General features: G+C 37.2%; 1 protein-coding gene across 1 annotated transcript in view; it reads right to left on the bottom strand.

The window, feature by feature from the left end:
- TTC3 (tetratricopeptide repeat domain 3) overlaps window positions 1-12,935 on the bottom strand; it is a 158,420-nt gene that overhangs the window by 64,964 nt on the left and 80,521 nt on the right. Inside the window, 7 exon segments of the mRNA XM_011987753.1 lie at window positions 1,668-1,733; window positions 2,674-3,739; window positions 5,083-5,247; window positions 7,236-7,309; window positions 8,419-8,475; window positions 9,542-9,588; window positions 12,375-12,626. Of these exon segments, the coding sequence (XP_011843143.1) occupies window positions 1,668-1,733; window positions 2,674-3,739; window positions 5,083-5,247; window positions 7,236-7,309; window positions 8,419-8,475; window positions 9,542-9,588; window positions 12,375-12,626 (1,727 nt within the window).

Raw genomic sequence — 12,935 nt, 5'->3', positions numbered from 1 at the left:
TATTTAGTTGCACAACTCCTTTTCTTACAGTTTCTCTTCCATACCCATTCTTGATACTCATTTTTACACATGAAGTTTAAAATCAATTTGTCTAGTTTCAAATTAATCCTGTGCAGTAACCAAGCCTCTTGGTAGTCACAGCCTTGTATAGACCTCTCCTACCATGTATCAGGGTTGGTGGATTGGTCTATGTGACCAAGAGAATACAGCAGAGGTGATGATTTGTGACTTCCTAAAGCACTGCAGTTTCTGCCTGGGATCACACACTCTGGGAAAAGCCAGCCCCATGAGGTCAAGCAGGGCTAGGTGGAGGTCCACAAGGCAAGGAACTGAAGCTTCCTGGCAACTGCCAACACCCACTTGCCAGCCATGTGAGTGAGCTATCTTGGGAGTAGAACCTCTGGCCCCAGTTACTCCCACAGATGACCAAGCCCTGGTCAACATCTTGGCTAGCCATGTGAGAATCTCCAGAACCATCCACTGCTCCTGAATTCCTGACTTAGAGCGAAATTGCGAGATTTCACAATTGTGAAATATTTACTGTTTTAAGCCACTAGTTTTGAAGTTGTTAGTTATATATACAGCAATATACATAACTAATTAGACCTGTTCATGTATATACTGGGATTGTGTTAAATTTTAAAAAGCTTTAGGGAGAACCAATCTCATTATCAAATTAGGTGTTCTTATCCAAGTACAGGAACTATCTTTTCATTGAAGGCCTCTATGTGTCTCTCCACAGCATTTAAAAATTTTCTTTATATACATTTAAGTATTTTATCTCTTTTTTTGGTATTGAAAATATTTTCTTTTAACATACTTTCTAACAGGTAACTGTATATATTTTTATATACAAGTATAGGTTTATAGAGGTTAGTATAGGTTTTCAGTTGATCATTTTGGATTTTCCTGCTACACAATCTTAGCCTTTGTAAATAATGATAGTCACTTCTCCTCTTTTCTGTCTTCTTTCTTTCTCATATCTGCTTTCTCAGTTAATATACCCAGGATAATAATAAATATTAATGGTGAGGCTTTACCACTAAGCAAGATGATGTCTTTTGGCTTAAAATATTAGCATGTTGAGAAATATTCATCATTTCCCATTTTCTTACTAGTTTTGGTCAAGACAGTGACCTGGATTTTATCCAATACCTTTTCAGTAACTTTGAGTTGATAAGACAACTTTTCTCTTATGATGCATATTAACGAAATAAATTATATTAGTAGGTTTTCTAACTGAATCATTATTATAGTAGAGAAGGTCTTTATAGTATCTTTCTGTATTATCCACGTGAATAAGCTTACTTATAAATTATTACATGCTCATTATACCAGTTAAAACAATAAAGCTGGCCAGCCTGGGTGACAGCAAGACCCTGTCTCAAAAATAATTAAAATAAAATAAATAAAATAAAAATTTAAAAATAATAAAACAATAACACTGTTATAATTTGAAATAAATATGCTGGAAAAAATTTACCTTTTCCTTCCCTTCTCAAATTTCAACAATGAAAACAAAATCATTTTTTTGTTATGTTCTCAAGCTTATTCCATGATACCTTTGTGTGGAAAAAGCTGACTCCAAAATAGTTCTAGTTTTTCATTCCATCGGATAAATTAATGAAAACTAAACCTTTAAACAGTTTAACATAATTTTGACTCACTTGTTGTTCCTCAAAAGGATTATATGGCTCAGTATTGACTTCTTGGTGTATTATGTTCCAAGATACCTGTGGGCAAAACAAAAAATTAAAATTCACTTTATCTCAATTGCGTCTAGTAAAATAAGCCCATCAAGTAATAACACTTTAAAACACACCCACAATTTTTTCAAGGTTTTTTTGCCATTTAGATCATGTTCCATACTTTCTGTAAACATGTATATTAGGAAAATTATTTAGAATTAGTATAACTGAAAATGATTATGATCCACTGCTCTTAACCTATTTTTTTCAAAGCTTCCTAGAAAACATAATGAGGAGTGGGGCAATTCAATAAGGATTTAATGAATTCATACCCTATAAAGGCAATCATAAGAGAATTTTAATTTCATCTCATGCTTGTTAGGAAGGAACTCATACAGATCTCTCTTGTTTCTATCTCGCTGTCTCTTTTTTTCTCATTCCTCCCCTGGTTTGACAGGAGAAGCTGGGCATGTGTAGGTCAGGGTCTTCCTTTTTCCTTCTCTTTCTTTCTGAGTAGCTTCCAGCACATTTTCCCTTTCTCCTCCATGCGGTAAGTCCTATGGGGCAGGCACCCCACGCTGGAAGGCCTCCAGGTGGGCCCTCCTGTAACTGGCAGGTAAGGCACTGTGATACAGGCTACACTGCCAGCCAGCACTTGACTTTTCTACAAACAGCCACCTTCTCCTCCAGCCCCTTTATTAATTCTTAGGATGACGTTTTGGCTCCACCTGCTGTCTTATTTCTCAATGTGCGTAGAATTTCGGTAGCAAAGATGGGTATTTTTGAGACCCAAGCTTCTTTCTGAGAAGATTACCTGGCACACTTCACAAAACAGTTCATATTTTTAAAATATTTTCAGGCAAAAGCTTCAGTAATCATTATAAAGTCAATCAACTTTAAGGATTCTTGTAAATATAACGGCAATGAAAAATGAAAAGGAAAATTTAACTTCAGTATTAAGAAGACTTTTCTATTTAACTCTTACCTGTATGGCAACCATCTGCACGTGTGGAATGTTTGTTACTGCACTGATGCTTTCTGGAATTACTTCACATTTGTTGTTAGAATTTCCACAGTGCCCATCATTTCTGTTAGACTCACTCAGGACTGTATGAGCATCCCCTGTGCTGCAGTGTGACTTCACAGATATTCCCGAAGAGTCTTCAAGGATCTGTGTTTCAGAGGCAATCTGGTGACCAACAGCATTCTCAGCATTCAAATGATGACCCTCAAAATAGGCAGCGGCATTTTTATCTGCTCTGTCATTGGCTACAAAAGACGGCACCACTGGTACTGATCTTGGTAGCTGATATTCAGGAGAAAGGCTGGCCAAGGGTGTATATATGCTGGTGTACTGGGGCAAACCTGGTAACACGTTTATGTATGCTGCCGGTGTCTGGGTGATATCAAATCTCTGGAAAGGAAGATACGTACAGTATCCTGTGAACAAATGGGATTGAGCCCAATAAGTTGGTTTCACATCCTCAAGAACCGGTCTGGGGGAATTAGAGGAGACTCGCTTGTAATTTGCATCCTCAGAGCCTGGTATGGGAGAATTGGAAGAGGCCCCTTTGGGTTTCCCATCCTCAGAAACTTGTCTAGAAGAATTGTCGGCTACTGGTTTGGCCCTCACATCTTCACACGCTGGCTCAGGAGAATTTGAAGACACAGGTTTGGGTTTCACATCTTCAGAAGCTGGTGCTGAAGATGAATCTGACACTGGTGTAGACTTTACATCTGGTTTAAATTCCCTTGCAGCTGGATTCAGAGGTAGTTTAACTCGTAAATATTCTCCTGCTTTTGCAATTTCTTCTACTTTTGTTTTAATGTTTTTCTTCTTCCTTTTTTTCTTGAGCCGTGATGCAACTTTCTTCAATGCAATACAGTTGTCAATCACAACAAAACGAGGACATCCCAAGAGAAAAGGTTTTAAACCTCCTGCTTTTTCTAGTATCTGTCGAGTTTCTTCTGGGAAAAACTCATATTCTTCGGAGAACATCTTGTTACTCATGTCCAAGGGACCATGCTCCTCCAAAAACTGAGAGAAGTAACTTGGAAAAAATTTACATTTACATGAGTTACTATAAGGAAGTACTTGAATACGTCTATAAATAAAAAACTTTTATTCTCCCAAAGGAAAACACTGTTTCACTTTTCACTGATCTCAACCTTTCCCCAACAACAAATATAACAAACATAAGGTTAACTGCAATCAATGATACTATACAGAAAATTTTGTATACCTCCTAGAAAATGATCATTTAAAACTTTTCTGGGAGTGAGGGAAAGCAAAATGAAATCAAAAAGTTATCTTATAACTTTCAACTATGTAATTATATAATTTATTCTAAAAACAATAAAAAAATAAAAATTTATTCAGGAAAGGTAACAATAATGCTAATAATAAGAACTTTAAATAAAAAGAGAAAATCAAATCCAAAAACAAATCCTATTTGAATTTGTGTACAGTAAATACTGAAAACTACATACTTTAGCTTTACTTTTGGATGCCTGAGGCAAATTCTAGCACATTTTAAGAAATAATAGTTTAATTTTACAGTTGTTTCCACACTGTCACTCAAGAGTTCTCTGGAAATATGATTTGCTCGGCATTTCAACTCTAAAGAAAAACCATGAAGAAGGATCTAAGAGCACAGAACTAAATAGGAATGATGCAATGGAGGAAAACAGAAGAAAGGGCCATATGGTGGATATGCTACTGACAGGACTTCCAGGAGAAGAGTTGGCTTTTAAATTAATACTCTATTACAGACCTCAGCCCTTGATTTATTTTCTTAAAAGGAAGGCCTCATGCACTATTTAATAACACAAAGCTCAAAATGGTAAGCTATTTCTGAGATTTTCCTGAATTTTTTACTTGTTTTATCCACCCCACTCAATATCGATCTAGTAGCTCAAACTGACAAAATCAATAATCATTAGGACTCTAAATTTAATAATTAAAAATCCTCAGGGCGGGGCGAAGTGGCTCATGCCTGTAATCTCACCATTTTGGAAGGCCGAGGCAGGCAGATCACTTGAGGCCAGGAGTTGGAGACCTGCCTGGCCAACACAGTGAAACCCCTTCTCTACTAAAAATACAAAAATTAGCCAGGCATGGTGGTGCAAGCCTGTAATCTCAGCTACTCAGGAAGCTGAGGCATGAGAATCACCCGAACCTGAGAGGCACAGGTTGTGGTGAGCAGAGATTGCACCACTGCACTCCAGCCCATGTGACATGGCAAGACTCTGTCTCAAAAAAAAAAGAGTCCTAAATTAACTTTGTGTAAAATGTGGCAAAATCTCTAAAAACAGGCACAAATTAAACAACTTCTGATCTTTAATTGGCAGCCTCAGTATAAAATAATGATTGTAAAAATTTCAACCCACTTACTCATACAGAGTTGAACATTTTTGTTTTGGGTTCATTTCCCATAGCTTCTTATTGCGGACAACATATTCGTTACTGTGTTGGTCATAGAGAGCTTCAAATTCTTCTACATCTTGCCGAAGATGGTCAGGCACTGCAAAAGGGCCTGCAGAATCTGAATTTCGATTGCTGGTAAATAACAACAAAAAACACCCAGTTTTGTGAAAGATAAACTTTTGGTTTATTATTTAACCAGAAGAATGTTTAATTGAAATAAACACAATAATGGCAATATATTACTCAGCTCTATGTTGCAAAAAAATAGCACCAGGGAACTTAGTGTAGATAAGTTACCCTTCCACAGTTATAGGCAAGAAATATCATATCCGACAATCTAAGTAAGCACTTTCAATTATTTAGTCTTGCTCCAAAGAGCAAAATTCTTAAAACTCCATAATTTAAAAAAATGTTGCATTAACTATAACTTGTTAAATGATTGAAAGACAAATGAAGACTGTATTACAACTGCTATTAAGTAAGTTAAAGTGAGACTGAGACTAGTAAATGTTATTAATAAAAGGTTTTTTTAGGCCGGGTGCGGTGGCTCACGCCTGTAATCCCAGCACTGTGGGAGGCCATGGTGGGCGGATCACTTGAGGTCAGGAGTTCAAGATCAGCCTGACCAACACGGAGAAACCCTGTCCCTAATAAAAATACAAAATTAGCCAGGCATCGTGGCGCATGGCTGTAATCCCAACTACTCAGGAGGCTGAGGCAGGAGAATTGCTTGAACCCGGGAGGTGGAGGTTGCGGTGAGCTGAGATCACGCCATTCACGCCATTGCACTCCAGTCTGGGCAACAAGAGCGAAACTCCATCTAAACAAAAGTTTTTTTTAAATATAAGATGTTAGCACTCTAAAAAGATGTAGTAGTTTGAGTGTGTGGACTCTAAAACCAGGCTGCATGACTTAAATCCCAGCTCTGCTATTTATAAGCTTTGTGTTCTTGGGCAAGTCGTTCTGCACTGTGCCTCAGAGTTTCCTTATCTGTACACTGGACAGAATATAATAGCACTTACCTCCTAGGCGGGATAAGTGGATTGAAAGAGTTTATGAATGTAAACCCCCTAAAACAATGTCTGATACATAAGAATTAATCTCAGTAAAGGCTATGCTATGGTCTAAATGTTTGTGTTCCTGCAAAACTCATATGTTGAAACCTAATCACCAATGTGATGGTGTCAGGATGTGGACTCTTTGGGAGGTAATTAGGCTCTGCCCCCATGAATGGACTTAGTGCCCTTATAAAAGAGGCCCCAGAGAGTTGCCTTGTCCCTTCCACCATGAGAAAACACAGCGAGAAGGCACCATCTATGAAACAGAAAGCAGGCCCTCACCACACACTGAATCTGCCAGTACCTTGATCTTGGACTTCCCAGCCTCCAGAACTGTGAGGAATAAATTTCTGTGTGTAAGCCTCCCAGTTTATGGTATATTGTTATAGCAGCGCAAACTGACTAAGACAGGCTATTATTTTAACTTAAAACAATACCCTACTTAAGGAATCCATGAAAACAACCACGTAAATTTTTAACTGTTCTGATAACTCCTTTAAGAAATGTGAAAAAAAAACCATGTTGTAGATTTTTGGTTCATAAAGGAATATGGGTTACTACTACTCACTAGTTTTATTTCTTAAATATTTGTTTCTTGAAAACTCAGTTTCGACAACCAGATGGCATTGAAAATCACTAATATATAAGGTGAAACCATAACATCATATACAGCTCCCAAAACAGCTTCTTCTCTATTACAGCAAAAATGCTAGTAAGTATTAACAGAACATTCTCTCTATTGACTATTTTAAAGAATAATTTGTAGACATTTTTCTATGATTTTCCCACAGAGCCTTGCACATGGTAGGTTCTCAATATGTACTTAGGGAATGAACGTTACCAGTATTGTGACTTTAACACAGTTTGAATGAATTCTTAATGCCTTCTAGCCATGCTATGTAAATGTAATCAAGATAGAATTACATCAGGCTGTCACATGCACAGCTTTAGAAAGGAAAGTTAGGGAAATAAAACACAAGTTTATATACATTAAATTAACACAACTTATTAAGTAAAGACATTTGAGTTAAAATGAAGCAAAAATTTAAAAATTATACTTACGTATGGTCTTCACTTGAAGTGATGACATCATTATTTGGAGTTACTGAAGTTGTCCCAGACCCAACTAACATAGGCTGGTTTAAAAGACAGAAAAATGACAATCATTTTCTACCTTAAAATTCCATTAAAGAAAAAAAAATCATTAAAATTGATGAATGCTTATATAAACACACATACAAATTGCTAATATATAAGATCTATCCAAATTTTCTTACAAACAGGAACACATGGTAATAAAAGTTTCAACAGCCAAAAACAAGCTCAAATTAACATTTAGGATAGTTTCCAATGCTCCAAAAAAATTTAAATGTTACTCAGTTTAAACTCCCATTTTACCTAAACTAAATACATATAGTCAAAGATAAAAATAAAAGTTGTATTGGAACTCCTTAGCTCTTCTCATCTTTTGAAGATTTGCTACTCTCTCTCACTCCATCCCCCTTTCTGCTCCCCACATACACAAGAGCCATGAAGAACCCACCAAAGACTTAAAAATTGTGCTCTACTCTGGCACAGCAGTTCACGCCTGTAAGGCCAAGGTGGGCAGATCGCTTGAACCCAGGAGTTCTAGACCAGCCTGGGCAATACAGCAAAACCCCATCTCTATAAAAAATTAGCTGGGCATGGTGGCATGCACCTTCATTCCGGCTACTCAGGAGGCTGAGGTGGGAGGATCACTTGAGGCTGCAGTGAGCCGTCACTGCACCACTGCTCTCCAGCCTGGGCGAGAGAAGGAGACCCTGTCTCAAAAATAAAAATAAAAATGCCCTACTTATCTCACGGGCTTGGAGGAGAGCCTTTGGTGAGAGGAAGGAAGGGATTCTATCAATCCTGGGACAGTCATAATGATTAGTATTCATCATTTTTAGTTTAAATATGTTATCTATTTTTTGAGACTTATTTATTTTTGGGGACATTATGGCAATTTTTTTTTTTACTCAGAAACATCTAAAAAAATAAAAAGGTCAATAAAGAATATGAGTCTCTCAAGACTTGCTATTATACAATATGAACATGGAATTTCTTCAAAATGTAGAAGACTGCCAAAACATCTTTAAGTCCTAGAAAGTCTTTCTCTACAAATGTTTCAAAATATCCAAAGAATTGCTCAATTCTAATTTATATGTCCAACTAACTATTTTGGAGAGTTTAGACAATAATTAATACAGAAAATACTCCGTACCTTTGAATCCTTTGGCTTCTTTTTCTTGCCTTTGTTTTTCACCTTGGTAGAACTAAACTAAAAAATGGGGGGAAAATCAGTGAACACTCAACAACAGCATTATGAATCTCAACATAAAGAAACCATATTGGTTTTCACAGACTAGCCATAAGTTAAATGTTTAACATAATGTTTACATAAAATGTTTAACAAAAATAACACTACAGTGTATCAGCCAAAGTGCTATGATTTATCATAGAAAACAAGCAAAATTTAATAATACCTAATGTTATAACTAAAATTAAATTGTTCCAACATTTTTATCTTATTTTCCACAGGGTTGGAATGTTGTTTCAAGTAATTAATCAGACTTTTATGTAATTCCAGTTATATGCTATAATAGTATTTTTATTATTAATGTATTTCTTTCACTAAGCCACACTAGACATTCTGCACCTGACCACACACTGGGGCACAAACAGTGAATAACGAAGCCTTCAGCTCCTTATGGGGTAAATCAGCTGTGTTTCCCTGCTTAGTCGGGCAATATTTGATGGAGCAGATTAAGATAAAATTTCATATAGATAGATGATTTGCTCCTGAAAATCAGTAAACGGGCATCTTTCTCTTTGAAAACTGCCACAATGCTGTGCTTTTCTCTATTTACTCACTTTCCTAAACTGAAGAATTTCTGAAGAATGAATAAAAGGCAACTGCAAACTACTCAGGAAGACAACTCTGGAACTGTTTTAACTTAAACTAAATTTAGAGCCACTCAAAACAAAGTCCCTTTGTTTTCCTTCTAGAGCAAAAATTAAAACTTTAGTTATTAAAGATAACTTTTCATTTTTATGCCAGGAGATGAAGAACTCTTCCTTTCCTAATTGGAATATTAATGTTTATCAGCTCTGAAACTTCATGGAAATTGTCTAATTTAAGCCTCATAGTTTGCTGATTATTGCTCCAATTCCAAGAAGAAGACTGGCAGTGACTTTCTAATGAAATAGTACATACTACCCAGACGTCCTTTTAATGTGGTTCTTGAATACTGGTTGTGATGTCAGTAAACACTGGCCTGGGTCCCCCTCTCATCTTTGGTTTAACATAGATTAGAACATAAGATTTCAAGTGATAAGTAACTTACCAGTGCTTCACCACTGTCTTGTTTCCTTAACACAGTACAGCGGCTGTCTGCAGGAATATACAGATGGTTTTGTGAGGAAACTAAATATTTATATTTCCATATAATACACTAAAGCCTTAAAACAACTCCTGATACTACTGGCATAGGCCATGTTCTATTCTTTAATAGGCTTTGACACAAGTGTGGTTTAGAAACCAAGGGCAAAATGGCTGACTAAACAGGAAACCAACTACAAAGAACCATAAAACTTCAATCTGATTCAGCATAATGTGAGTGCCTTCTAGGTGCCATCTATGCTAGTGCTGGGAATAGAGATGCACAAGACAGTCCCTGCCATTGATGAACTGCTGCTCCACTGCCAGAAAGACAAACAGACAAACACCTGTAACCCAGAATGCTAAGTACCACATGAAACACAAGGCAACACAGCTCATGAAGGACTCAGGTCTGCAGTCTGCATGGGAGAGTCCCACAGGAGGGGCAAGGAGGACTCTGAGGAGGAGGGGACATTTAAGTTACTCTGGAAATGAACAAGCAAAGGGGTGGGGCATCGCTGGGGGAACCACATGAACAAAGACAGGAGTCAGGAAAGCACAAGGCAGGTTTGGGCACAGTGAGAAGTGGGGTGTGTGCTCAGAGACAGAGGATGATGATGAACCCAGACCCCAGATGATGTGAATTTAATTTGTAAGTAAAACTAAACAAATGTTTCCCAAATTGAAGAGTTAAAAGAATCAGAGAGATGTTCTAGAAGAGTCACTACCTGCAATATAAGAGGAAGATGGAAGAGTGGGAGAGTCTAGAGGCATGGAGTCCAGTTTGGAGGCTACTATAGTAGTCTAACTATGGAAAGACAACTAAGGTCCTGGCCTTGGGAAGTGGGGTGACAGCAAAGGATAGATCAAGGACAAAGCTCATCTGGATTGATGACAAACAAGTTATACTCTTAATACTGAAAAGAAAGAATTGACACTAATTACAGAGTTTCCCGTTTAAAAACTAGATATACAATGTTATTGACTGAGATAAATTGAGGAAAAACAGATCTCGGAAGATGTGATAGGTGGGTTCAGTCATACTGCTTCAAGGGGTTCTTTGGCTGTCTGACAGAAATACCCTAGGGAATCATGCAGGAAGAGGTCAGGGGAAAAGTCGGGGCTCTCAGTTATCACAGCACTAGTGACACTGTCGAACACTCTAATCTACAAGATCAGTGGATTTTGAAAAGTTTTAAGAAATATAAGCATTCCTTTAAATGAGGAGATAAAACTGAAAATGTTTGGGGTGAAGGTGGAAGGCAGAGCTACTGGACTTGAGAATCCATTGGGATTGTCAATAATTTGGTTAGTGGCTTCTGACCTCATGACTAGAAACAGAGAAACAGTAGCAGCTGGAAGTGCTGTGTTTTTTATGTAGAGAACACAAGTTAAAGGACTAGTGGACGCTAAGAGGGAACTGTGTCCTTTTTAGTTGTCTTGTTTTGTGATCCAAACATGCATCAGATTTTGTAAGCTCAGTCCTGGGACAGCATTTTATTACCAGCAGCAGCAAACTGATGGTAATAAATTCAGGCTATCAAGTAGCATGTCACCTTCAGTCATGAAGCAGTATCCTGAAAAGATAAAGCCATCTGTATTTGAGTGTGCTCTTTTCTAAGAACTTTCGTTGTCAAAAGTAAGCTTTCCGGGAAGCGTCCTTATACTGCATTGGAACTTTATCATCTGTGACACCATCGTACAAGGCTGGACCTTTTAATGTACTCTTTAAAACAGCATGACATTTAAAAGTCTAACTCCTAACAATACATAGAGGAGACTTCTGATTCTGAGGGATTTGGGGATTATCATAACATGTTTATGTAGTATGAAAGGTAAGAAATTATTATTTAGAATCTAGGAATATGAGAATTTTTAAGTAAAACAGGACCACACAAGTCACTGCCTCCAGATCATCTCATTTTAATATGAGGAAATTAAGATCTAAGAGAAGAGAAGGAATTAGCTGCTAGCTAGCTAATTAGTTCAAGCTGGACTCCATGCCGTTACCCAAATAGGCCCCCCAATTCCAAATAAGCCCTGACACCCAGCTTTCTAACTCCACTTTCACATTCAGAGCCCATCTGAGACTCTACCCCTGCACCACAGCTTTCCTCTCTCCCAGGGAGAAAGAAAGTGTTGGGTCCTTCCTTTGATGCCCTTGGCACTTTCTCTGGCCCTCCTGTATTGAGCTTACTACCATGTTACTGTTATTGCTGCATGTTTCTTACTCTCTTTTCTAGAACACAAGGTCCTCAAGGGCAGAGACAAGTGTAAGCATTTCTGAATTCCTTCTCAACACCCATCACTGGGCCCACAAGGTTTTTAATGAACTAAACTAAGGGAGAAGCTGTGCCATAACCTACTTTTCCTGACCCCTAGTTCTAGGCTCTTCCCATTAAAACATGGGGCACCCATTCTAGATTTTGCAAACATCACCTACTTCTGCAGGCCAATGTTTTCTAAAATGCTACAAATCAAACCACTTGCTAATAGATTCTGTGAATGTAACATGCAATCTTTCCCATGATGCTGTGAAAATATCTAAGACGGGAAGAATATTGTGTATTGTTAGCATAACATACCCACATTTGAGTATCTCTTTAACTGATAAAGTAAAAAAGCTTTATGATATAAAAAAATTGCTACTGTTAATCACTAACTTCCCCACATAAACTGGTTGTACCATAATAATTTTCACTATTTTCTTTGTTATGTATTTAAACAAGCTAGGTCCTTCACAGATTTTTTTCCCCTTAAGGTTAAAAGTAATATAAATCTAAATTCAGTCCACATACCCATTATATCAAAGAATTCATCTAAAGCACTATGCAATGCTGGGAACTTGTCTCTGTGTTCTTCTAGCAGCCATATTAAACAACGGGCTTCCTTCAATGATGTTGGCTCAGAGAAATAATCAAGTTGCTTTCCTTCTATAGAGTCTAGTTTGTGACCATATTTCTCATGCCAGAGGAAAGTCATGATACTAAAATCAAGCTGTTTAAGAGATGCTCCATAACGAGAAAAGAAAGGTCCTGTGGCATCTAAGCCTGTAATAAAAACAAAACCCAAATCAGAAGAGGAGGGAAATTATTTACTGTAAAATCACATTCAGTCTCACATCTCTGAAAGCAGCTGACTATAGTTTGCTTATATTCTCAGCAAAAACATTTAAATAGTTGAGAACAGATTCGTTCAAGCTATTAGGCATTTTAGAAACACCATTTAACATTGTTAGACTAATTATAATAATTCTTGTCTACTAGATTTGAATAATGTGGGCCAAAGCCTTCTACTATCATAGTTACCTTTATTAGACCTAGGAGATGAAAGTATGGCATTAAATTTCTTTAAAAATA

This window comes from Mandrillus leucophaeus, unplaced genomic scaffold, assembly GCF_000951045.1.
Source record: "Mandrillus leucophaeus isolate KB7577 unplaced genomic scaffold, Mleu.le_1.0 Scaffold315, whole genome shotgun sequence".
Lineage (NCBI taxonomy): Eukaryota > Metazoa > Chordata > Mammalia > Primates > Cercopithecidae > Mandrillus > Mandrillus leucophaeus.
Note: the sequence above shows the minus strand (reverse complement) of the source record. Positions and strands in the feature narration are given on the sequence as shown.